The 25,149-nt window shown below is 61.4% G+C and overlaps 1 protein-coding gene across 1 annotated transcript in view; it reads left to right on the top strand.

Moving 5' to 3' along the window:
* The window catches only part of DNAH17 (dynein axonemal heavy chain 17), a 151,527-nt gene that overhangs the window by 61,932 nt on the left and 64,446 nt on the right, over positions 1–25,149 (top strand). Inside the window, exons 30-46 of the mRNA XM_058284816.1 lie at positions 158–284; positions 1,921–2,073; positions 7,168–7,293; positions 7,477–7,584; positions 8,363–8,494; positions 8,630–8,790; positions 9,175–9,331; positions 10,115–10,219; positions 13,027–13,184; positions 14,002–14,140; positions 14,229–14,456; positions 14,806–14,943; positions 16,413–16,545; positions 17,420–17,547; positions 18,240–18,388; positions 24,095–24,377; positions 24,493–24,666. Of these exons, the coding sequence (XP_058140799.1) occupies positions 158–284; positions 1,921–2,073; positions 7,168–7,293; positions 7,477–7,584; positions 8,363–8,494; positions 8,630–8,790; positions 9,175–9,331; positions 10,115–10,219; positions 13,027–13,184; positions 14,002–14,140; positions 14,229–14,456; positions 14,806–14,943; positions 16,413–16,545; positions 17,420–17,547; positions 18,240–18,388; positions 24,095–24,377; positions 24,493–24,666 (2,599 nt within the window). The remainder of the gene's footprint in view (positions 1–157; positions 285–1,920; positions 2,074–7,167; positions 7,294–7,476; positions 7,585–8,362; positions 8,495–8,629; positions 8,791–9,174; positions 9,332–10,114; positions 10,220–13,026; positions 13,185–14,001; positions 14,141–14,228; positions 14,457–14,805; positions 14,944–16,412; positions 16,546–17,419; positions 17,548–18,239; positions 18,389–24,094; positions 24,378–24,492; positions 24,667–25,149) is intronic.

The raw sequence follows: 25,149 nt of genomic DNA, 5'->3' as shown, positions 1-25,149 counted from the left end.
GGTGCCCAGTCGGAAGGTCTGCATCAACCCTGGTCTGTGCATAGCAGATTGGGGGTTGGGGGGTCACTAGAACCGTCCATCTGGCGAGCAGATGGGATGGGCCAGAAAAGACGCATCCGAAATGACTGAGCAGCCTCTTTGGGCCCCTCCCTCCCAGTCTGGCCGTGTGTGAGAAGGCTTTGGCCGAGTACCTGGAGACCAAGAGGCTGGCCTTCCCCAGATTCTACTTCGTGTCCTCGGCCGACCTGCTGGACATTCTCTCCAACGGAAACGACCCCGTCGAGGTAGGTGGGTCCCGGCCCCCCAAAGGCCGAGCAGACGCCGTGCCCCGGCCTCGGAGGCTGGCCCGTCCTCACGCCCACGTCCAGCTGGCCTGGCTGGAGGAGGAGGGTCCCTGTGGCCTCCTCCAGGCCTTCACGCCACTAAGCGCCCGGGCCCCAGGTCAAGGTGGCAGGATGGCAGACCCGCTTCGGCAAGGCCCTGGGTGCACACTCCAGCCCCCGCTCCCTTGCCTCATCTGGAAAAGGGAGTAGACGCCAGGGGCTTCCTGAGACACTGTTTCTGAAAGAGACGCCGTTTCTAAAAGAGATGCCGTTTCTAAAAGAGACGCCTGCTCCCTGGGTCGTCTCCTCTCTGGCTCATCCCGTCAAAGGGACCCAGGAGCCAAGAAGAAAAGTTTGCCTAAATCCCTTTTGAAAAAGAAAAGGTCACGGGAAGCAGACATGGCTCAACAGACAGGGCGTCCACCTACCATATGGGAGGTCCAGGGTTCAAACCCAGGACCTCCTTGACCCATGTGGTGAGCTGGTCCACATGTAGTGTTGCCGTGTACAAGGAGTGCCGTGCCACGCATGGGTGCCCCACGTGCAAGGAGTGCGCCCTGCAAGGAGAGCCGGCCCACATACAAAAAAAGCACAGCCTGCCCAGGAGTGGCACCACACACACGGAGAAGTGATGCAGCAAGATGATGCAACAATGGGAAGGGGACTTGGCCCAGCAGTTAGGGTGTCCATCTGCCACATGGGAGGTCCGCGGTTCAAACCCCGGGCCTCCTTGACCCGTGTGCAGCTGGCCCATGCACAGTGCTGATGTGCACAAGGAGTGCTGTGCCACGCAGGGGTGTCCCCTGCGTAGGGGAGCCCCACGCGCAAGGAGTGCGCCCTGTAAGGAGAGCCACCCACCACGAAAGAAAGTGCAGCCTGCCCAGGAATGGCGCCACACACACGGAGAAATGACACAAGATGACACAACAAAAAGAAACACAGATTCCCATGCCGCTGACAACAGAAGTGAACAAAGAAGAACACGCTGCAAATAGACACAGAGAACAGACAACCGGGGCAGGGGGGAGGGGAGAGAAATAAATAAATAAATAAATCTTTTAAAAAAAAAAAAAGATGATGCAACGAAAAAGACACAGTTTCCCGGTGCCACCAAGGGTGCAAGCAGACACACAAGAACACCCAGTGAGTGGACACAGAGAACAGACAACGGGGCAGGGGGGAAGAAGGGGAGAGAAATAAATAAAATAAATCTTTAAAAAAAAAGAGAAAGGAAAGGGCTCACTTGACTCAGTGAAGAGTCAAGGACTCTAGTGCTAAAGCTAGGGCAAACACAAGCCAGGTGTTCTCCAGGGTGGCCGCCATCGGGGACCGCGGGTACGGCTGGGGGGCGATGGGGCCAGAACCCCGACCTTCCCAAGGGAGAGAACCCTCCGAGGGCAGGCGCTCGTCCCGCGTTGGGTCCGCGTCCTGGCCGGGAGCCGTTTCCGACGCGGCCTTTTGCTGGCCGAGCCGCGTTTGGCTAACATGGACCCAACGCGGGAGGACATTCCAAACAAAGAGAGATGCTTGAAAGCGCCCGAGTCTCTGCCGCCGGGCGAGCTCCCAGGGGGCCTAACTGGCCCTCTCCCGCGTCCAGGTCAGCCGCCACCTGTCCAAACTCTTCGACAGCCTGTGTAAGCTCAAGTTCCGGCTCGATGCCAACGGCAAGCCACTCAAGGTCGGCCTGGGGATGTACAGCAAGGAGGACGAGTACGTGGACTTTGACAAGGAATGTGACCTCTCGGGCCAGGTGGGTGTGCTGGCCGCAGAGCGGGCGGCCGAGACCCCGGGCGTGACGGTGCGGTGGGCGCGAGCCCCCAACACACTCGGGGGGGTCAGCGGCCCCGCGCGGCCGGCCCCTCCTGCCCCCCGCCCTTCTCCCTCTCGGGAGCAGACGCCTCTGCGACTTGTTCAAGGACCTTGCAGCCTGGCGTCGCCCACGGGGCACGCGCATCTGGGTTCAGGGCCGCGCTCCCCTGAAAGCTCCCGGCCTCGCCAGCCCCCTGGGCCTTCCCTGCACGCAGCCCAGTCTCGGTGCCGTCCTCGCCCCGCCTCCCTCTCCTTCAAGGACCCATCCCACCGGGTCAGGACACGCCTTGATTCTGCGTGGCCCCACCCCCAGCAATCCCACCTTCAGGACCCCCTTTCCCTATCCCGTCCACTCGGAGGTCCCGGGCGTGAGGACATCTACGTCCCTTATGGGGGACACGCCTCAACACATAACGGTGTGTCCTGAGAAGGAAAAGAGAAGCAAGGCCTGCTCGTGCGACAGAAACGCGGCAGGCAACCCAGACCCACATCCCTCGGGGAGCGCGTCTGTGGGTCGGGGGCCGCCTCCGAACGAGGCGCGCGCCTCTGCAAGTTTCTGTCAGTTCGTTCTGTTTATTGCACACCTACTGTGTGCCACGTGCAGGGCAACTACTTTGATATGCCAGGGGGAAAGGGCAGGACCTTCCCACACGTGTGCCCCGTAGTCGGGGAGCAAAGGGTGCCACGGAGGAAAGCGGATGAGGGGTGGGCGCAAGGCTGCCGGGTGGGAGTCCAACAAGGGACAACGGAGAGGATCCCGGGAGGACGGTCCCCACGTGGCAGGGGCAGGAGGCTGCCACAGGCTCGAGCCCGGCCAGGAGCCGAGCATGCGCATGGAGAGTGGGGGGCAGTCGGGGTGGGCGGGAGGCCCGGGTCGGCTGGCAGGGACCCCTCACCAGGACCTGGGCCTGAGCTCTGGGTAAGCCAGGCGGTGGGGTGGGGGTTCCGAGCCCTCCTCGGGGTTTGGAAAGGGCCCCTCTGGTTCCCGCTGGTTTCCCACGTGGAGTAGCAGCGGCAGGGGGAGAGAGCCGAGGCAGGAGGCCGTGGGGTCATCTCAGCGAGAGGGGCTGGGGGCTCGGCTGTGGTCAGCACCGGCGGGCACCCGTGCTGCTGTCCGGATGGCCACCGGGTACATGGTGGGCGGCACCCCGTCGCAGGCGGCCCGCGGGCGCAGTCTCCTGACGGCCCACCCCTCGGCCGCTCAGCTCCGCGGCTCCATGCAGGTTCAGCCTCCCCGAGAGGGGGCTCAGAAGCGGGGGGCCGGCAGGCTGAGCTGCAGTCCCCGCCACCGCGCTGACCTCGGGGCTGCCGGCGGAGCTCCCGCGCCCACCGCGCTCTGCCGTGCCCACGGCCCCGGGCTCCTGCCGAGTCCTGGCTGCAGCGTCTCCTTCTCCGTCCCCCCCAGCCTGGGCTCTGCCGGGGTTTACCCAGGGACTGGCCTGCAGCCAGCACACTGGGAGGGGCTCCGGGGTACCTCAAGGAAAACGGCCTTTGGCAGGACCCCAAATGATAGGAGCCCAGCACTGTCGGGGGACGAGTGGGCTGCCTTGGCAAGTCCGGGGGCCTGTGGGGGCTGTGGGGCGAGCACACCGGGGGCACCCTAACAGACATCTCCATACCTGTGTCCGGGGTCCCAGGTCTCCCCCGCCAGGGCCTGACCTCGCAGGACGGGCCGTCGGCCTCCCTGGAGCCCCGCCAGCCTCACGCCAGGTCCTCCGCCTGCCTCGGGGGCCCCCCGACAGCCCCGGCCCTCACACTGAGCCGCCTCCCTTTATCCTCCCGCGTCGGCACAGCTGAGCGGTACCCAGCCCTCTGCCGTCCGGGGGTGCCGCGCCCCCACGTGTGCCAAATCCCTGCACCCGGGTCTTGCCACGGGGCACCCCCTTCACCGCGACGTGTTCCCAGGCCTCCTCCGGCGAAACCGCCCGAGGCCGAGCTGCCACCTCGAACCAGGGACGCCCGAGCCCGTGCTGCCGGGGCAGCGCCCTCCCCGCTGGCCAAGGCCCCGGCTCACCGCCTGTGCTCTCGGCCGGCTCCCGGCACCCTTGTGTTAGTCCAGGCCCTCCAATCCCCGAAACGGGACTGAACACGCAGGGATTTTATGAGGGGAAACTCCCGTGTGAGAAAAACACCCAGGGAGCCCGCGAGGCTGGGCGCGGTGGCTGCGAGGCGAGGACGCGGGCGTTCAGCCAGCGGCAAGTCACCGGCGCCCAAAGCAGAACCAGCCGTCCCCTCCCCTTTCCACTCACCCAGCGGTTCAGCATTTACCGAGCACCTACCGTGCGCAGATGCTGGCGCTACAGAGAGAACCAGAACCAGGCGCCAGCACCTTACAATCTAATCACGAAAATAACCAGGTCCCACCCAGCGCAGGAGCTGGATAAGGGCGTGGCCCGGGTGGCCCCGCTCGAGTGGGAAAGGCCTGGGGAGGGGGCGAAACGGGAGCTGAGCCCTCGCAGGGGAGCAGTGCCGGCTTGGAGCCTCGCCAGGGAGTCTTTAGGCTGGAGGGTCTTTGGGGGAGTTTTTCTCTTTTCTTTTCTTTTCTTTTCTTTTCTTTTCTTTTCTTTTCTTTTCTTTTCATTTCTTTTCTTTTCTTTTCTTTTCTTTTTTCTTCTTTTCTTTAAATGTCACCAAGTACTTTTTTTTAAAGTTTTTTTCTTCTCTCCTCTTCCCCCTCCCCCCATTGTCTGCTCTCTGTGTCCATTCGCTGTGTGTTCGTCTGTGTTTGCTTGCATTCTTGTCAGCGGCACCGGGAATCTGTGTTTTTGTTGCGTCATCTTGCTGCGTCAGCTCTCCGTGTATGCAGCGCAATTCCTGGGCAGGCTGCGCTTTTTTTGCTCTGGGCGGCTCTCCTTACAGGGCACACTCCTTGTGCATGGGGCTCCCCTACAAGGGGGATACCCCTCTGTGGCAGGGCACTCCTGGGTTTGAACCCTGGACCTCCCAAGTGGTAGGTGGATACTCTATCCCTTGGGCCAAATCTGCTTCCCCCCTTTTTTTTTTTTACTATATTTTTATTACAGAAGTTGTGAACATACAAAACAATCAGGCACACGTGTAGCATTCCCACACCACACCCTTTCACCAACACAGCACACGGTCGTAGATCGTTTGTTACAGCTCAGGAGGTGATGCCATCGGGCTCTTACCCCTGACGATGGTCTGTGGCGTACATTTGGAGTATTTCTCCCACACCCTTTGGGGAGTTTTATAACTGGCGGCGTGACTTTTAAAAAGACAGCTCCACCCGTGGTGAGAAACGGATTGGGGCAGGGGAGGGGCCAGTCAGGCAGGCCGTGGTGACCCAGGCCAAAGAGGGGAAGGGGCAGGTAAGGTCACGTTGAGGGGATGTGTTAAGGGGAGAGTGAGCCCTGTAGCTGGGGACAAATCTCCAGGAGGCTGCAGTCCCAGCTGGGGAAGCTGGGGGGCAGTGGGTGAGAATGGACACGCGAGAGGGGGCGCAGAGGGAGAGGGGGAGCAAATGCGGTCGTTCTGGGCATTTGAGTTGGACACAGTATCCTAAGTCATGCTTTCAGCTCGCCACGGGGCTGCGTTGAAGGGGCCACACACGCCTGAACCCCCAAGTTCTAAGAGCTGTTAAAAAATCATTTATTGGGAAGCAGACTTGGCCCAGTGGTTAGGGCACCCGCCTACCACATGGGAGGTCCATAGCTCAAACCCCGGGCCTCCTTGACCCATGTGCAGCTGGCCCACGTGCAGTGCTGATGCATGCAAGGAGTGCCGTGCCACGCAGGGGTGTCCCCCCTGCAGGGGAGCCCCACGCACAAGGAGTGCACCCCGTAAGGAGAGCCGCCCAGCGCGAAAGAAAGTGCAGCCTGCCCAGGAATGGCGCCGCCCACACGGAGAGCTGACGCAGCAAGATGACGAAGCAAAAAGAAACACAGATTCCCGTGCTGCTGACAACAACAGAAGCGGATAAAGAACACACAGCAAATGGACACAGAGAACAGACAACTGGGGCAGGGGAGGAAGGGGAGAAAAATAAATATTTTTTTAAAAAATAATAATTTATTGCTTTGATAGAATCAGAGTGGTCTCACTACCTCCGTGGTTGGTCCCCTCGTCCAGTTTTCCCAGTTTTCTCTGCAAACATGTTTCTGCGGCTCAGGCTGCCCCTTCTCCTAACAGCCACCTTGACGGACGCCCTCTCCTCCTCACTGCCCACCTATTGATCAGAAAACAAACGATTTTGGCATGAGTCTAAGCAAACTGTAATCAGGAGGTAATTTTGCTAGGGGAGAAAAACTCACACAAGAAAACCCAAACCTTCAAAATCTTGAACTTGGCGGGCACGGCTTGTTTGTTTTGGGGGGATGGGGCTGGGTGGGGCAGTGAGCAGGACCGTTCATCTCAGAGCCCATTCAGATGAGCTTCCCTCACTTAGCTCCTTGCAAACCTAATTATGAAATGAAACAAGCTCTGCAAATCCTGCACGTGTCGTTAAAAAGAAAAACCTAAGCTGCTGTCCCATTTGGGTTTTCCTTCTCCCAGCAGCGGTCACTGGAGAGTTAGTATTTTTAAACATGAGCGGCCTCGTTGGCCAGCTGGTCCACCGTGAGTTCTCGGACCACAAGAGGCCGCGAGATCATGCGGCGTGGCTGCCTGGTCCACCCTCTTGGCCTGCCGTCCCTCGGCAAGCACGGGGGGCGAGGGGAGGCAGCGCCCGGCAGCGACAGTGGGGCCAGACGCCACATCTCACGGCGGGCAGATTTCGCGCGTCCTTTCTTTTAGACGGTTCTCTGGGTCCCCTCCCTGCTCCTTCTTAGAAACAACGATTGTGCTCACACACCTGATGGAACCAGCTTTGCCAGGTTCCTTACAGCTGGGCGTCCCAGATACGGCTTTCAAGTGGGTCGTTTTTTTGTATTTTGTTTTTTTGCCATTCTGCACCCCGGACGTTCTACTGCTGGGATGATGATAACAAAGAGCACTCAACATTTGTTGACAACAAGGTCAATCATTGGCACGAAATACGCCCGCGTTCCTGTTGAGCACACGTGGCTCTCGCCCTTAGGTGGAAGTCTGGTTAAATCGGGTGCTGGACCGAATGTGCGCCACGCTCCGGCACGAGATCCCGGAGGCCGTGGTCACGTACGAGGAGAAGCCGCGGGAGCAGTGGATCTTCGATTACCCGGCCCAGGTCTGCGGCGGCCCGAGCACACGGGGCTGGCGAATTACAGCGCGGGGGGTCGGGCGGGATCTGTCACGTTGGCACGTTTCCCTTCCGAACCACAGTCCGAGGGAGGCCTCGTAAATGACCATTACGAAGCTTTCCCCCGGAAGCTCACGGCACCGTCGGTTTGGGGCGTCCGTCTGCTTCCAGATCGCCTTGACGTGCACTCAGATCTGGTGGACCACGGAGGTGGGCCTGGCATTCCTGAGGCTGGAGGAAGGATACGAAAACGCGATCAAAGACTACAACAAAAAGCAGGTACGCAGGTCCTCCGGGCCAAGGACGGTCAAGTGCGGGCAGCGCCCCGTGGCTCGGCCTCAGGGAAGCTGCTTCAGAAACACACAACCAGTCCGTGCTCGCACGCGGAAAGAAGCAAGAGGCTCCCTCGAGGCTTTTGAAAAGAGTCTTAGAAATTTAGAAACGAAAGACCATTTTAAGGACTAGAGAGAAAGACCCGAATCCGCCCCCCAGAGCGTGGTGGGCGGCTCGTCATTGTGTGTGCACAGATTTACGTGTCAAAACAAAGCGGCCACACTTACCCGTCTTACCCGCTGCCCACTGTCTTTACCCGCTGCCCACCATCTTACCCGCTGCCCACCGTCTTTACCTGCTGCCCACCATTTTACCCGCTGCCCACCGCCTTACCCGCTGCCTGCCATCTTACCTGCTGCCCACCATCTTACCCGCTGCCCACCGTCTTACCCGCTGCCCGCCGTCTTACCCGCTGCCCACCATCTTACCCGCTGCCCACCGTCTTTACCGCTGCCCGCCATCTTACCCGCTGCCCGCCGTCTTCACCTGCTGCCCGCCGCCTTCCCGTGGCGTGGTTCCCTCACTCCGCATTGCTCGGGCCCCCCGGGCTCCGGCCTCAGGCTGACCCGTGGCTTTGCCAGCCCCACAGAGGGGAGCCAGGGACGCTTTCCTGATGGTCGTTTCCGTAAACGAGGACGCGGGGTCTTCCCACCCGGCTGCACGGCGGGAAGGCGGCCCCGGGGGAAGGGCGCAGGGTGCGGTAGCAAGGGCGCCCTCCCCGCAGATCAGCCAGCTGAACGCGCTCATCACGCTGCTCATCGGCAACCTCAACGCGGGCGACAGGATGAAGATCATGACCATCTGCACCATCGACGTGCACGCGCGCGACGTCGTGGCCAAGATGATCACCGCCAAGGTGCGGGCGTCGGCCGGGGACGGCGCGGCGGCCCCAAGGCAACTGCTGCGGCGACGCTGCCGGGCGCGGGGTCGGGGGAGCGGCGGGGCGGGCAGGGGCTCCCCTGGAGGCAAGCAGGTGGCGGCCTCTGCGCAGGTGGAGAGTTCCCAGGCCTTCACCTGGCAGTCCCAGCTGCGGCACCGCTGGGACGAGGAGAAGAAGCACTGCTTCGCCAACATCTGCGACGCCCAAATCAGGTACTCCTACGAGTACCTGGGCAACACGCCGCGCCTGGTGATCACGCCGCTCACCGACAGGTGGGGACGCCCGGCCGCCTGCCCCGGGCCCCCCGGGTGGGGGGAGGACGGTTCTTGGCACGGGCGGGCGCGGACATCCAGCACGGGATGCTGTCTGGCTGCGGGCTCTGTGTCGGGGTTCCCACACCAGCCGTGGACTGTGACCACGCTGAGGGCCTGCAAGGCCGTGTGGCCGTGCGTGAGCCCCCGCGGGCCACACCCCTGGCCGCTAGTGGTCCCAGTGGTCCGGCGCCTCCTGCCTGAGCCGCGCCCGCCGTCCTTCCCCCACCCACCCTCGGCCGCCACCTGGGCCCAGCAGGTGCGATGGCACCGCAGTGCGGGCGGCACAGGGGGAGCGGAGGCGGCTGGCGGGCGGCCCGGGAGCTCACGCGCGACCCCCCGCAGATGCTACATAACGCTGACGCAGTCCCTGCACCTGATCATGGGCGGGGCCCCCGCCGGCCCCGCGGGGACGGGCAAGACGGAGACTACCAAGGACTTGGGCCGGGCTCTGGGCACCATGGTGTACGTCTTCAACTGCTCCGAGCAGATGGACTACAAGGTGCGGCCCTCCGCGCCCGCGGCCCCAGCCAGGCAGCCCCCCGGGGAGCTGGGGCCCCTCGGCTACGGCAGGCGGCCCCAAGCGCCCTGCCCCTGCCCGTGGAGCTGGCCCCTGCTGCCTCGGCGCCAAGCCTGCCCTGGCACGGCACAGCCCAGGGGGCGGCGAGGCGCTCCCAGGCTCCGGCACGGGCCGGGGACGCGGGAGGCTCCAGGGGGGCCTGCGAGGGGACAGGGGCGGTCTCGGGAGGCTGTGCAGGGCAGTGTTTGGCCCGTCCTTCAGTGTCACAGCCAGGTGGCCAGCAGCAGCCCGCCAGGGCTTCGGAAAATGATCTAAAGCTGGGTGGCCCGGAAGCGCTGCCGTATCCTCCTGGGATCCCATCCTTGAAGGTGGGACGGTCGTCCTGACTATCCAGCTCAGGCCTGGAGGGATAGAAACTTCTAGAATAAAGTTTTCCAACATGCTCGCCAACTTCCCCTTCACCCAGCTTTGAGGAGGGCCCCCACCTTCGTGAGCATAAAGAAGACAAGTGCAAGGAAGAAATGAGAGGATTGGATTTCGCCCAAATGCATATTTCTTGGAAAGCCCCATCCTAGGGTCAGGGGTCAAGGTGAAGGGTTAGGGTGCTCCCCGCCCTCTACTGAATTAACCCCTTCTGGGAAGCGAACTCTCGTGCCTTCGAGCTCCCCCGAGAAGGCGGGGATCGGGGGCTCCCCACAGGCCCACCGGCTCCCCGCCCACCTCTTCCTTTCTCTGGCACACTCTTCTCCTACCCGCCCTTTCCAGTCTTGTGGAAACATCTACAAGGGCTTGTCCCAGACGGGGGCCTGGGGCTGCTTCGACGAGTTTAACCGAATCTCCGTGGAAGTCCTGTCTGTGATCGCCGTGCAGGTAGGGCCACTCGCGGTCACGGGCCGCCTCGCTGGCTGGTGGCTTGCCGGCTTCCCTCACCTCACTCCCCAGAGTCAGTCCAGCCCACCAGCCCCCTCCACCCATCTGCCCTGCGCCAGGCACCGAGAGGCAGGGGAGAGGCGCGCTGCGAAGGGGAGCGCGGCGGTGGCCCTGTCCTCGAGGGACCCACAGTCTACTCGAGAGTGGAAACAGTAAAAATCAGATTCAGATGAGGGAATAAATAATTCTGCCCAGGGGAGAAAGACATAGGGTTTTGTTACATGTATCAATTAAATTGGGTGTTGACAGATGCATAGGAGTTCAATTAGACAAGGGTGCTAGAAGAGAATGAAAGGAAGGAAGGAAAGGAGGGAAGGGAGGAAGGGAGCGAGGGAGGGGAAGAAAGGAGGGAAGGAGGAGAAGGAGGGAGGGAGAAAAAGAAGGAAACAGCATGGGCATGTGTATTTGGGGGACACCCCTGCCAGAGCACAGCCCAGGTGGGAGGGTGCTGGGAGAAGGCCCATGCAGGGTCCTTGGTATGGGGAAGCTGCCCCCCCCAGGTTGCTGGCTCAGAGCCCCCATGGGGCACCCACAGGTTTGGGCGAGCATGTCTGCGTTTTAAGCAAACGCCCCAGGTGCTCCTTGGCACCTAGCGCTGAGAGCTCCCGGGCTCTCTAAGGTAAACCGAGGGCAGCCGCAGGGCCCGGGTCGCCTCCGATATTCCAAAGGAAATGCAGGCGTGGCATTGCTGGCGCCGGGATTTCCTGCCCCGCCACCCACAGTAGATGGACAGACGTCCACATCCCGGGGTTGGTCCTCCTGGAGAGGCCACGGGGCGGCACTGGGCAGTCCTCCGACGACACCCAGGGGAGGGAGGGAGGAGCCGCGGAGGGTGTGGAGGTGGGGCACCTGGGGTGTCCTTGAGAAACAAGCCCGGACCTGGTGCAGAGACTTTTCTAGACAGGATTGTTGGGGGGGTGAGGGGGGCCGTTGCAGTGGGGGGAGAGCTACTGCAGTGGGGGCCGCTGTGACCACGAGGTCTGCACGGCACTTTGTTTCACAGAGGGAGGAAAGAATCGCGTGGGGGTCGTGGGAAGACAGGCCGCCGTGGGCGGGGGGCGGAGCAGACTGCCCCGCGATGGAGCAGCCTGTCTTCTGGGAGGCGTCCCGAGGGTCCAGGGGTCGGGCGGGGGAGAGAAGCTTAACCCCGTCTGGCTCACGGGCGCTTCGTTCCGACGGGTGGCTGGGGACAAGCGGCTCAGCTCGTCGTTTATGAGGCAGGGGGTGGGCACGCGGGGACCCACCTCGTCCTGGTCACCAAGGCGCCTCTGAGCGTGTCACCTGGGGAGGGGCTTCCTCCAGGGGCCAGGGAGGGCGCGGGACTTCGCAGCCTGCCCTGTTTTCCAGAAACCCAGGGCTCAGGTAGAGCTTGACACAGGCAAGGGCTGCTCGAGACCCCAACCCGGCCACAGCCGGGGGGTGAGCCGCTAACTCCGCTCGCCCTTCCTGGCCGTGTCAGCCCCGTGTCAGCTCCCCCTCTCCTAACCAGCTCCCCCTCTTCTAACCTGTAAAATGGGGTCTGGCCAGGAGCTGGCCACGGGCACCCACGCCCTCCTTGGGCGCTCGTTCTCCGGGTCTTGGCGCTCGAGGCTAGGGAGGCAGAGGGAAGGGGCTGGCCGGTCCCTGGCCACCTCTTTGGGGACCCCCCACCACAGTTGCTGAGTTACCTGCCCCCCCGACCCCCACTCCTGCCAAAAGCTGTGACCAAAGCCCGGCAGACTTAGGGAGAGCCTGTTTGGGACACAAATTTTTTGCCAAGTTGAGTGAAAGAACAGAACCTTAGGAAAGGTTCTGGTGGAGGGGGCCGTGGAGACCCTCGGGTGCCCCCCTGCCTGGCCTGCGTGAGCTCACGCTGCAGGCGACAAGGCGGGGAGGCGGGCGGCCGGAGAGGCTTTTAGCCGTGAGCCTCGCGCGCCCCCCAGTGGTGCCCGGGGGACTTGCAGCCGCCCTGGGCGGGCTCTCCAGGGGTTTCCTCCCACTCCCCCTGCGGCCGTGCGGGGGGGATGGGGGGGGCTAAATCCTGCGCCCGCCAGGGCCCAAAGCCAACTCCAGGCTTTTCAAGCCATTGCCAGGATAGCGATGGAACGCGAAGGGAGAGCAGAAGGTGGACAGCCGCCCGGCGGTAAAAAGAACAAAATGATGTGCACAGATGCGTACGTGCTGCGTGGAACGTTCTAGAAATGGCAGAATCACAGGCATAGAGAACAGCCCGGGGCTTGCCAGGGGCTAAGGGGGGCTACATAGGGCAAGAGGAGGCGGGGTGGCCACAGAAGGGCAGCAGGAGACCCCCGTGGCGCTGGGACCCCGTCTCTTGGCTGTCGGGGTCCACGTCCGGGGGTGACGTTGTTCTAGAGCAGGGGTCTTAACCAGGGGCCCGTGAGCTTGGACCGAAACTCAAAAAACATGCTTCTCTGGGGCTGTGCTGGTGCAGGTGCGATGTATCTACTAAATAGTAGGCAGCACGGGCGGGCCTGGTCAGGGGTCCGTGGGTCTCACCGACGGGCAAAGGGGCCGTGGAGCAGAGAGGGTTAAGAAGCCCCTTCGTGCGCCTCTTTGGGGGAAGCCGGGGTGGGGCAGCCGATCTCTGCGAACTCCCACAACTGCGTGCCGCTCCCAGTCGTCTCAGAATTAAAGGCGTAATTAAGAGAAACGAGGACGCTGCTCCGCACTCCAGGGTCAGCGATGGTGCCGCGGGGCCGTCAGCGCTGCGGCGTGCCCAGCTCTCGCCGTCCGTGCCCGCCATCCAGGTCAAGTGTGTCCAAGACGCGATCCGGGCCAAGAAGAAGACTTTCAGTTTCCTCGGGGAGACCATCAGCCTCATCCCCACGGTCGGCCTCTTCATCACCATGAACCCCGGCTACGCGGGGCGCACAGAGCTGCCCGAGAACCTGAAGGCCTTGTTCAGGTGGGTGCCCCGGGGGGAGAGAAGAGTCCAAGACACCCCGCGCCCCAGGCTGAGAGGAGCGGCAGAGCGTCGTTCCCGGGCGGCAGGCCCCGGTCTGCCCGTGCGCGGGCCTCACTCCCACCTCAGGGCCACTGCGGTGCTGCTCCCTCAGCCCCGATGCTGTTCCCTGCAGGTGCGGCCCACACCCCCACCCCACACTCCCGCTCCCCCTTCCCTGCTTTAGCCTTCCCGCAGACCTGGTCCCCGTCCGACCCCCCCTCTTCCCCTTGTCCTTCGCCTGAGTCCGCCGGAATGCGCGCCTCAAGGGCAGGCGCGTCTGTGTGGCCAGCTGCTGGCCAGTGCCCTGCTCGACGGCCCAGCAAGCCAGCGGGGCCCTAAGGGGAAGGAGAAGCGGTTAAAAGGGGCACCGGCGAGGGCCTGCCCTGCTGGCTTCCTTTCCTGGGACCGTTTTGGCTCTTGGTGGCCAGGTGCTTGCGATAGCCCCCCACCCATGGGCCCTCATGGGATGAGACTTTGGGTCCCGTGCAAGGGTCAGGCGACAGCCCTCCCGCTCTGTCCAGGTGGCGGAGCCGTGGCCGCGCTCGAGGCGCAGTTGGTCCGTTAGGCCCGAGAGGCAGAGGCCGAGGGATCTGGACCCACGCAGCGTGGGGCGCGGGAGGGGCACGTGGAGAGGAGAGCGGGCGGGGACAGGGGAGGGGGCTGGGAGCTCGGGTCGGCGCCCCCAGAACCTTCCCCAGAGACGCTGCGTTCCTCCCGGCAGGCGGCAGTGGGGGGTGGGGGGAGCCCGAGGCCCACCCGGCCCCTGTCTCCCCCCCAGGCCCTGCGCAATGGTGGTCCCCGACTTCGAGCTCATCTGCGAGATCATGCTGGTGGCCGAGGGCTTCCTGGAGGCCCGGCTCCTGGCCAGGAAGTTCATCACGCTCTACACCCTGTGCAAGGAGCTGCTCTCGAAGCAGGTGGGTGCGCGGCCGCCTGGGGGGGGCGGGGGGGGGGCCCGGGCGGGGCCATGCCACGCCGGCCACCTGACCCGCGCCCCGCGCGCAGGACCACTACGACTGGGGGCTGCGGGCCATCAAGTCGGTGCTGGTGGTGGCCGGCTCGCTGAAGAGGGGGGACCCGAGCCGGGCGGAGGACCAGGTGCTCATGCGCGCGCTGCGGGACTTCAACGTCCCCAAGATCGTCACCGACGACCTGCCTGTGTTCATGGGGCTCATCGGCGACCTCTTCCCGGCCCTGGACGTGCCTCGGAAGCGAGACCTCAACTTGGAAAAGGTAGCCGGCCCCCGGCCTGGTCGGGGCCCCTGCCCACCCCGTGTGGCGCTGCCTTCCACCGGAGGGGCCCGTGCCAACACTGGGGTCCGCGGGACGAGGGGCCCACAAGCGAGAAAGCCCCCGAGGCCACCAGCTGCTGACGGCCGCGGCCCGCAGGGGTCCCAAGAGGAGGTGGGGCTGGGGCGGGAGGGAGGGGGCTGGGGGCCAGCCCGACCCTGCAGGGGTCCTCGGGGGCAGAGTGAGCCTGACGGCACGCTGGGCGGCACCCTAACATCGCTCTCCGAGGGTGGCCTGTCTGTGCCCCGCCCCAGGCCGGTGCACGAGGTCGCCCCCATCCTTGACCCCCCAGATCATCAAGCAGAGCGTCCTGGAGCTCAAGCTGCAGGCGGAGGACAGCTTCGTGCTCAAGGTGGTGCAGCTGGAGGAGCTGCTGCAAGTGCGCCACTCGGTGTTCGTCATCGGCAACGCGGGCAGCGGCAAATCCCAGGTACGTGGGGCCGGAGAGCCAGGGCCGGGGGGCCAGAGGCCAGGGGGCTGGGGGGTCAGGGGTGGGGGAACTGGGGGGCCAGGGGCCGGGGAGACAGAGGGTCGGGGGCCGGGGGGCCAGGCTTGGAGAGACTGGGGGGCCAGGGGCCGGGGACCGGGGAGCTGGAGAGTCGGGGGCCGGGGGCCCGGGGGCCAGAGGGCTGGGGGCCAGGAGTGGGGGGACTGGGGGGCCAGGGGCCAGGGAGCTGGAGGGTCAGGGGCTGGGGGCTGGGGGCCAGGGGCCTCCGTCCGCCCCGAAGGGTCCTGCAGGGAGCTGGCTCTTGTTGCAGCAGGGGGGGGGGGACAGAGAGCAGAGGGCCAGCCCCCTCAAGGCCCCTCCCCCAGGGTGGACCCCAACCAAGGGCATCTCAGGAGCCCCCCCACCTGTGCTGCGGGCAGCGGGGGAGACCCCAGCCCCCCCGGGAGTCTCTCTCCCCTCTTCTCGCTTCCTGCACCCACCCCGGCCGCCAGACTCCTCTACCCCTCCCCCTCCCCATCCCCTGCATCGCCTGGGGTGTGGGGGAAAGTGAGGGCGAAGGCTGAGGTCACTAATTCCCGCCTCTCTGGAAGTTTCTAAACCAGCCAAGTGTTCGGCCTGGCGCCCGTAGGATGCACTACGAGGCTATTATTAAAGATCATTTCAAAGACTAATCACAGGGGAGAGCTTGCAGCCCGTTATTTGTGAAAAGGCAGAAGCTGCGTGAACCCAATTTTCCAGGAGGAATATATATAAATATCCTCAAATGTCCTTAACAGAAAAGATTTTTTTTCCCCTCTTGGTGAAGGAATGATGGGTAGTTTTCTTTCCTTAAATCATTTCTTCAATGGGCAGGTATTTTATCATTGGGTGAAAAGGGATGTGCATTTTTTCCGATTGCACCTGGGCTCAGGGCGGGCCCTTTCGATTCCTGGCTGCGAAAACCCAGCCCTTGCGGTGGGTCAGGGGCGAGCGGGAAGTCGCTGGCGCCGCGGCGGGAAGGGGCGCCACCCGGGCCAGCGGCCTCTGGCTGCAGGAGGGCCTGGGCTTGGCTTTTCCGCCCCGTGGCGGCGCCCGCGGCGGCTCCTGCATCCTCCAGCCCTGTGACTTTCAGCTTCCGGCTGCTCCCGCGGCTTCCGTTTGCCGCTGGGACTTGGGCCGTGTTGCCCCAGGATCCCCCCACCTCAGCTCGGACGCCTCTTAACCCGCAGCATCCCCACCGTCCTGTGTGCACCGGGGCTCACCCCCTGCGACCGGGCGCCGGGGCCCGTGCGCCTCTCCCTGCCGAGGTGGTGAACCAGTGGCACCACCACCCGGGGCGCTGTTTGGGGGGCATGTGCGCGTCTGCGTGTCACCCCAAGTCCCCGCGCCAGCGCTCCTCCACACGCACCCGCGGCCCAGCGGGCCCCGCACACACCCGCGGGCACCGCGAACAGCCAGACGCCCCTGCCCAGGTCCTCAAGTCGCTCAACAAGACCTACCAGAACCTCAGGAGGAAGCCCGTGGCCGTGGACCTGGACCCCAAGGCCGTCACCTGCGACGAGCTCTTCGGCATCATCAACCCTGCCACCCGGGAATGGAAGGACGGTACGAGGCGCCGCGGCCCCGGGGGCGGGGCGGTGGACACTCCCTGAGGCTTTTCAAGGCCAGGCCCTGCCTTGGGGAGGCCCCCGGTCTAACGGGGGGACCCCACGATCGTGGTCACAGTATCATATCAGTATCGTGCTCACAATACAGCGTCCGCAGCTCTGCCCCAGCCCCTGCCCCAGGCCTGACAGACAGCGTTCAGTGGACCTTAGCTGAACAAATGAACAAATGAACCAATGAACAAACAGATGAAGGAATAAATGAATGAACAAATGAGCAAATGAACTAATAGACAAATGAGTGAATGAGTAAGTGAGCAAATGAATAAACGAATGAATGAACAAACGAACAAATTAATGGATGAACAGATGAATGATCAAATGAATGAACAGGTAAACAAAACGAACTAATGAATAAACGAATGAACAAGTGAACAAATGAATGGCTATATGAACAAGTGAATGAACAAATGCATGGACAGATAATATGAACTAAAATGAGTGAATGAACAAGTGAACAGATGAATGGACAAATGAACTATTGAAGAAACGAATGAATGAACACGTAAATGAATGAATGTATGAACAGATGAATGAACAAATGAACGAACAAATGAATGAGTGAGTGGCTGGGGAGACGTGTGCGCGGTGCTGAACTGCACAGCAGGAGAGGGGTTCACCAAGGGGCTGAGGTGGAGGAGGCCACAGGGCAGGGCTCCTGGTGCTCGGGGCCAGCAGAAAGGGAAGGGAAGGGGCTGGCCATGTCCGAGGACGCTGCTGTCCCTCCAACGGGAGTGGCTGGGGCGGCCCGAGGGCTGGGGGCGGGTGAGGGGCCGCGGGCAGCGCTGACCGGAGGGCACCGCCCCACCTCGCAGGCCTCTTCTCCACCATCATGCGCGACCTGGCCAACATCACCCACGACGGCCCCAAGTGGATCGTCCTGGACGGGGACATCGACCCCATGTGGATCGAGTCCCTCAACACCGTCATGGATGACAACAAGGTCCGCCGGGCGAGGCGGGGGGCGCGGGCTGCCGGGGGCCCGCACGGGGCTCAGTCCTGGGCAGCGGGAACCTCGAAAGCAGAGGCGGCTCGGAATTCTCTAGAAGCAGTTGAACCGGGTGGAGAAGGGCCTTGAGGATTCCCTGGGGAGGGAGGGCGTTAAGGCTGGGAAGGCAGCCCCACGCTCCAGGACCTGTGGGCCAGCAGCGTCTGCACCCGATGCAGCCCCTCGTCCGGGCGGCCCCCCCGCCTCACAGCCTCGTCCCCATCCTGGTCACGCCCTCGGTCCCCATCCTGGTCACGCCCTCGGTCCCCGCCCTGGACACACCCTCGGTCCCCATCCTGGTCACAGCCTCGGTCCCTGCCCTGGACACACCCTCGGTCCCTGCCCTGGACACGCCCTCAGTCCCCATCCTGGACACACCCTCAGTCCCCGCCCTGGACACACCCTCGGTCCCCATCCTGGTCACAGCCTCGGTCCCTGCCCTGGACACGCCCTCGGTCCCGGTCCTGGATGGCCTCAGTCCCTGCCCTGGACACACCCTCGGTCCCCATCCTGGATGGCCTCAGTCCCTGTCCTGGTCACACCCTCGGTCCCTGCCCTGGACACACCCTCGGTCCCCACCCTGGTCACGCCCTCGGTCCCCACCCCGGACGGCCTCGGTCCCCAGCCTGGACTGCCCCTACCTGCAGGTGCTCACCCTGGCCAGCAACGAGCGCATCCCGCTGAACCGCACCATGCGGCTGGTATTCGAGATCAGCCACCTGCGCACGGCCACGCCCGCCACCGTCTCCAGGGCCGGCATCCTCTACATCAACCCCGCGGACCTGGGCTGGAACCCGTGAGTGGGCGGCGCCCCCGGCCGCATGGCGCCCGCTCCCTCCTCTCCGGTTCCTATGATAGGTTCTGGGCGCTGCGTCCAAGCCAGGCACCAGGGCGCGGCCATCAGAGGGATGGGATCAGGTGTGGTCACAGACAAGGGCAGCACAGTGACCGCACAGTGCGGCGGCTGAGGAAGCAGGAGGGGATACAGCGTGCTGGGAACTCGGAGGGTGGGGAGGAGGACAGGGGGAGGGGGAAGGAGGGAGGGAGGGCACTCAAGGGAGGGAACGCGGGCACGGGGCTGGTGGGCGCGTGCTGGGCTGCCATCGGAGGGGGGCAGGGCTCTCCAGGTGGACGGAAGCTGGGGGGGCATTCCAGGTGCAGAGAGGAGAGGGCGTGAGGCTCCAGGGAGGGGCCGTGGCCAGGAGCTCCAGGTGGAGCCCAGGGTAGGGGAAGGGCGCTGGAGCCTGGAGGGCAGTTGACAGTGGGGGCCACGGGGACATGAGAGGATGGAGTGGACATGTGGCATCTTGACATGTTGATCCTGGAGGCATGGGCAGTGCCCGGAGCCAGGGACACCCCGGAGAAGCAGAGATGGCAGCTTGGAGCCTTGTCCTGTACCTCTTTTTTTTAAAGATTTATTTTTATTTCTTTCTCTCCCCTTTCCCCAGTTGTCTGCTCTCTGTGTCCATTCGCTGTATGTTCTTCTGTGTCCATTTGTAGTCTTGTCAGCAGCACTGGGAAACTGAACCTCTTTTTGTTGCATCATCTTGCTGTGTCAGCTCTCCGTGTGTGCAGCGCCATTCCAGGGCAGGCTGCGCTTTTATCGCTCTGGGCGGCTCTCCTTATGGGGTGCACTCCTTGAGCATGGGACTCCCCTATGAGGGGACACCCCTGCGTGGCATGGCACTCCTTGTGCACATCAGCACTACTCATGGGCCAGCTCCACATGGGTCAGGAGGCCCTGGGCTTGAACCCTGGACCTCCCATGTGGTAGGAGGACGCTTTCTCCATTGAGCCAAATCCGCTTCTCTGTCCTGCACCTCTTGAGCAGACACCCCATGGGGCACTCCAGGAGCGGGCAGTGGCCCTTCATTCGTTCATTCATTCGTTCAGCCAGCCCCGGGCTAGCCTGCTAAGGAGGATGGAGGTGGAGAAGGACCAAGGCAGCTCGGCAGCCTTCTGAGGGCAGAAGGACACCCAGGGAGGACGGGGCTTCGCGCAGCAGGGTCCAGGAGGATGCAGACAGAAGGGGATCACTGGAAAACGTGGAGAGAGCATCCGCTCGTCTGCGGGCAGCCAGGCCAGGGGAACTGGAATGGCATCTGGGCCAGAGCAGCTGGCCCACAAGGGGATGGGCAGAAGCCAGGGTGGGGGCGCATCCGGGGGACACCCGGCGGGAGGGTCCGAGACCCTGGAGATGGGCAGGCGCAGGTGACAAAGCATGTCCTGGCTGGGCCTGGAGGCGGGAAGTGGAGCAGGGACCCAGGAAGCCGCATAGACCAGGGACAGGAACTGTCTATTAAGTGGAAGCCATTCCCCCCTGCCCCCCGTGCACCTGCCTGCACCCCCCTGTGTGCCTGCGTGCACGTGATAACTCTGATGGAGGCAGCCTGGAGAGCCTGGCCCGCCCACCTGCCAGCCGAAGGCAAAAGCAGCGGGATGTGTATCCACTTGCAAACGGTCTCCCCTTCCCAGGACCCACTGTACTTGGAATTCAGCTCTGCGCTGCCACGGGCAAGAGGCACCACGTTTAGCGCATGGCCGTTGACATTTAGAGGTTTGCTCTGTTATGCTGGCTGGCCCAGGGAGCTAGGGGCAAAGGTTTTCAGCTCCCTGTCCTGCCACAGGTGCAGCGAGAAGCAGGGATTCCAAAACCAGAGCTCACAGCGGAGCGTGCTTCCCGAGCCTGGGCCTGCAGGCTGGCTGCGGCTCGCTCACTCCAGCTCCCTGCTTCGGCTGCAGGGGACCTGCTCACCGAGCCCGCTGGCCCGAGGGGGAGCTGGATGCTCCTTGCTGGACGCTGTTTGTGCACGGGGCAGACACTTTAGCAGCTCTTACCCGGCACCAGACACTGTTCAGTGAGCTTGAAGGCTGTGGACATGTAATCCTGAGACGGGGGCTGTCATCATCACCCCCCGTGGTAAGTAACTTGTCTAAGGCCACGTGGCCAGCCACAGTGGAGTCCGATGAAGCCCAGGCAGTTGAGTCGGGGGTCCACGCCGTTCGTGCCGTGGTAGGCTGCACATTGGTGGGCAACCCCACACGAGATGCCCTGAAACAGGCATTTGCCAGATGGTCCACACATGGCCCCCCAAGGATGGTCCGCTGTATTTGTTTGGACTCTTCCACTGAATGCAACAGAAAATCAACTTTAAGTGGCAAAAAAGCAATCCACTGGCTCCGAGGTGAGCACACCAAGGTATGCTCAGGCACGGCTGGATCCAGGAGTATTGAATAAAAAGAAGAAAATTGGAGGACTCACACTTACTGGTTTCAAAACTTACAACAAAGCTACAGTAATCAAAGCAGCATGGTACTGGCAAAAGACCAATGGAAGACGACTCGGAGCACAGAAATAAACCCTCACATCTGTGGTCAACTGGTTAGCAACAAGGGCACCATGTCCATTCCGTGGAGAAAGAGCGGGCTCCCTAACAAGCGGTGTGGGGGGAACGACATGGACCCTTACCTTACACCATCGACAAAAAGGAATTTCAAAATGGAGCAAGCCTAAATTTAAGAGCTAAACTACAAAACTCTTCAATGAAAACCTAAGGGCAAATCTTCGTGACCTGGGATGTGGCAATGTTTCTCAAGTTTGACACCAAAAGCACAGGCAAAAAAGAAGAAGTAGATAAATTGGACTTCACGGAAATTTTTTTAATTGTCCACCAAAGGACACTGTCAAGAGAGTGAAAAGAGGGAGGCAGAGGTGGCGGACTTGGCCCAGTGGTTAGGGCGTCCGTCTACCACATGGGAGGTCCGCGGTTCAAACCCCAGGCCTCCTTGACCCGTGTGGAGCTGGCCCATGCGCAGTGCTGATGCATGCAAGGAGTGCCCCCCGCATAGGGGAGCCCCACGTGCAAGGAGTGCGCCCTGTAAGGAGAGCCGCCCAGCACGAAAGAAAGTGCAGCCTGCCCAGGAATGACACCGCACACACGGAGAGCTGACACAGCAAGATGACGCAACAAAAAGAAACACCGATTCCCATGCTTCTGACAACAACAGAAGTGGACAAAGAAGACGCAGCAAATAGACACAGAGAACAGACAACCGGGGTGGGTGGGGGGGAGAGAAAGCAATAAATAAATAAGTCTTTTAAAAAAAAATTGGGAGGCAGATGTGGCTCAAGTGATAGGACTTCCGCCTACCATATGGGAGGTCCCGGGTTTAACCCCTGGGGCCTCCCGGTGAAAAAGAAGACGAGAAAGTGTGCCTGTGCAGTGAGCCAGTGCTCATGCATGTGAGTCACACACCAAGATGATGACACAACCAAAGAGAGACGAAGGAGAGAATCAAGGTGAAGCGCAGCAGAGACCAGGAACTGAGGTGGCACAATTGACAGGGAACTTCTCTCCACATCAGAGTACCCCAGGATCGAATCCCAGTGAATCCTAGAGGAGAAAAATGAGAAGAGAAGACAAAAAGAGAAATAGATACAGAAGATCACACAGTGAATGGACACAGAGCAAAAACAGCAGGGCCGGGGGAGGGGAAGGAAAGGGGGAAATTAAATAAATAAATAAATAAATAAATAATAAATTTTTTAAAAAGAGTGAAATAAATAATGAAATAAATCTTTTTAAAAAGAGAGAGAGTGAAAAGACAGCCCACAGAATAGGAGAAAATAGTTGGAAATCATACATCTGATGAGGTTTTAATATCTAGGATATATGAAGAATTCCTGCCACCAACAACAAAGAGACAACCCAATTTTAAAATGAGTGAAGGATTTAGACATTTCTCCAACAATCCGACACAAATGGCCCAAACGCACATGAAAAGAAGCTCAACATCATGAGTCATTTGGGAAATGCAAATAGTGCCGCGGCGAGCTACCACGTCACTCCCACTGGGGTGGCTACTGCTAAAAATGGAAGATACCGAATGTTGGTGAGGATGTGGTGAAACGGGGACCCTCGTGCAGTCATGGTGAGAAGGCAAAATGGTGCAGCTGCGTGGGAGACTGTTTGGTGGCTCCTCAACAGTGAAACGTAGAAGTAGCCTGTGACCCAACACTTCCACTCACAGGTATGTACCCAAAGAACTGAAAACAGACTTACACAGATACGTGTCCACCAACGTCCACAGCGGCGTTGTTCACAACAGCCAAAAGGTGGAAGCAGCCCAGGTGTGCATCAGCCGATGAACAGATGAAGGCAACGTGGTCTAGCCACACAGCGGGATATTATTCACCGCAAAAAGGAGTGACGTTCTGACACATGCTGCAACGTGGCTGTGCCTTGAGAACACGATGCTGAGGGACAAAAGCCAGGCACAAAAGGACAAATACCGTATCATTCCATTTATATGAGATAACTAGAGTAGCAAATTCATAGAGGCAGAACGTAGATTAGAGGTTACCGGGGGCTGAGAGGAGGGTGGAAGGGGAATTGATGCTTAATAGGTAGAGATTTCTGTTGGGGCAGGGATGAAAAATTTCAGAAATAGAGACGATGGTTGCATAACATTGTGAATGCAATTAATATCGTTGAATTCTAACTTAAAAATGGTTAAAAAGACCAATTTTGTGTTTTATATATATAGCCACAATTTTTAAAAATACATGTAAAGGGAAGTAGATGTGGCTCAACTGATAGAGTGTCCACCTACCATATAGGAGGTCCAGGGTTCAAACCCAGGGCTCCTGACCTGTGCAGAGCTGGCCCACATGCAGTGCTGATGTGCACAAGGAGTGCCCTGCCACGCAGGGGTGCCCCCCCCGTAAGGGAGCCCCATGCACAAGGAGAGCTGTCCCGCGCAAAAAAAGCGCAGCCTGCCCAGGAGTGGCACCGCACACATGAAGAGCTGATGCAGCAAGATGACGCAACAGAAAAAGAGACACAGATTCTGGGTGCCGCTGGTAAGAGTACAAGTGGACACAGAAGAACACACAGCAAATGGACATAGAGAGCAGCCAACTGGAGGGGGTCGGGGAAGGGGAGAGACATAAATAAAACAAATCTTTACCAAAAAAAAAAAACATATAAAAAGACCCCACCAGTCTATTCTCAAGTAACCAAGGGGATGCTTCAGGCATGGCTGGATCCAGGAGGCTAGATTAGGTCATAAGCTACCCCTCCCCACTGCTCCCCTCCTCTCTTTTACTCTCCCCCCATCTCTCCCCCCTCTAACCGGCCCCAACTGTCTTCAGTATTAGCTTCATTTGGGGGCAGACGCTCCCCCTGTGCGGCAAAGACGGCTCCCAGCTGCTCTATGCCTGTCACATCCCTCTAGCAAGTCTAGAGAAAACTCCAGAGTAGAAGGTGCCGTCCTCACTGCCCCAGGAGCCACGTGGGCCCTCGTAGGGCCTGCGACCGGCCCTGCTGGAGCAGGGGCCCTCGTTTGGACCAATTGCCCCTTGGGGTGGCAGCCCGCGGGAGGAGGGGGCAGCGGCCGCGCGCCAGGACCCCTGGGGGGCGCAGGACACCCGGGAGGCACCTCCCGAGGGGAGGGCCGCGGGGCGGACCCCACAGCTCCCGGTCCCCCCGCACCCCTGCAGGGTGGTGAGCAGCTGGATCGAGCGGCGCAAGGTGCAGTCGGAGAAGGCCAACCTGACGATCCTCTTCGACAAATACCTGCCCACCTGCCTGGACAAGCTGCGCGGCGGCTTCAAGAGGATCACGCCGGTGCCCGAGAGCACGGTGGTGCAGGTGGTCCTCTACCTGCTCGAGTGCCTGCTCACCGAGCGCACCGTGCCGCCCGACTCCCCCAAGGAGCTCTACGAGCTCTACTTCGTCTTCGCCTGCTTCTGGGCCTTCGGCGGCGCCATGTTCCAGGACCAGGTAGCGGCGGGGCCGGCGCGGGACGCCCGCGCCCCCCCCCCCGCCCCGGGACGCGCCCCCCACCCCACCCCGGGGACCCCCGCGCGCGGCCCTCGACGCTTCCTCGTTCTGACAGCTCGTGGATTATCGGGTCGAGTTCAGCAAATGGTGGGTCAACGAGTTCAAAACCATCAAGTTCCCCTCGCAGGGGACAATTTTTGACTACTACATAGACCCGGAAACCAAGAAGTTCCTGCCCTGGACAGATAAAGTGCCCAGCTTCGAGCTGGACCCTGACGTCCCGCTGCAGGTACCCGTCCCCAAATGCCAAGGACTTAGTGACAGTTTAGGACCCGGGCTCACCAGGCCACCCCCCATAGGCCGAGGGGGCTGCTCTGGGGCAAGCCGTTTTCAGCTGTAGGATCCTCAAGTAGAGCGATGGGTTTAAAAAAATTTTTTTTTAAAGATTTATTTATTTATTTATTTCTCTCCCCTTCCCCCCCCCACCCCCCACCCGTTGTCTGTTCTCTGGGTCTATTTGCTGCGTCTTTGTCCGCTTCTGTTGTTGTCAGCGACATGGGAATCTGTATTTCTTTTTGTTCTGTCATCTTGTGTCAGCTCTCTGTGTGTGCGGCACCATTCCTGGGCAGGCTGCACTTTCTTTCACGCTGGGCGGCTCTCCTTACGGGGTGCACTCCTTGCGCGTGGGGCTCCCCTATGCGGGGGGCACCCCTGCATGGCAGGGCACTCCTTGCGTGCATCAGCACTGCACGTGGGCCAGCTCCACACGGGT

Source organism: Dasypus novemcinctus, chromosome 21 (assembly GCF_030445035.2).
Source record: "Dasypus novemcinctus isolate mDasNov1 chromosome 21, mDasNov1.1.hap2, whole genome shotgun sequence".
Taxonomy (NCBI): Eukaryota; Metazoa; Chordata; class Mammalia; order Cingulata; family Dasypodidae; genus Dasypus; species Dasypus novemcinctus.
This window is presented reverse-complemented; position numbering and strand designations above follow the sequence as displayed.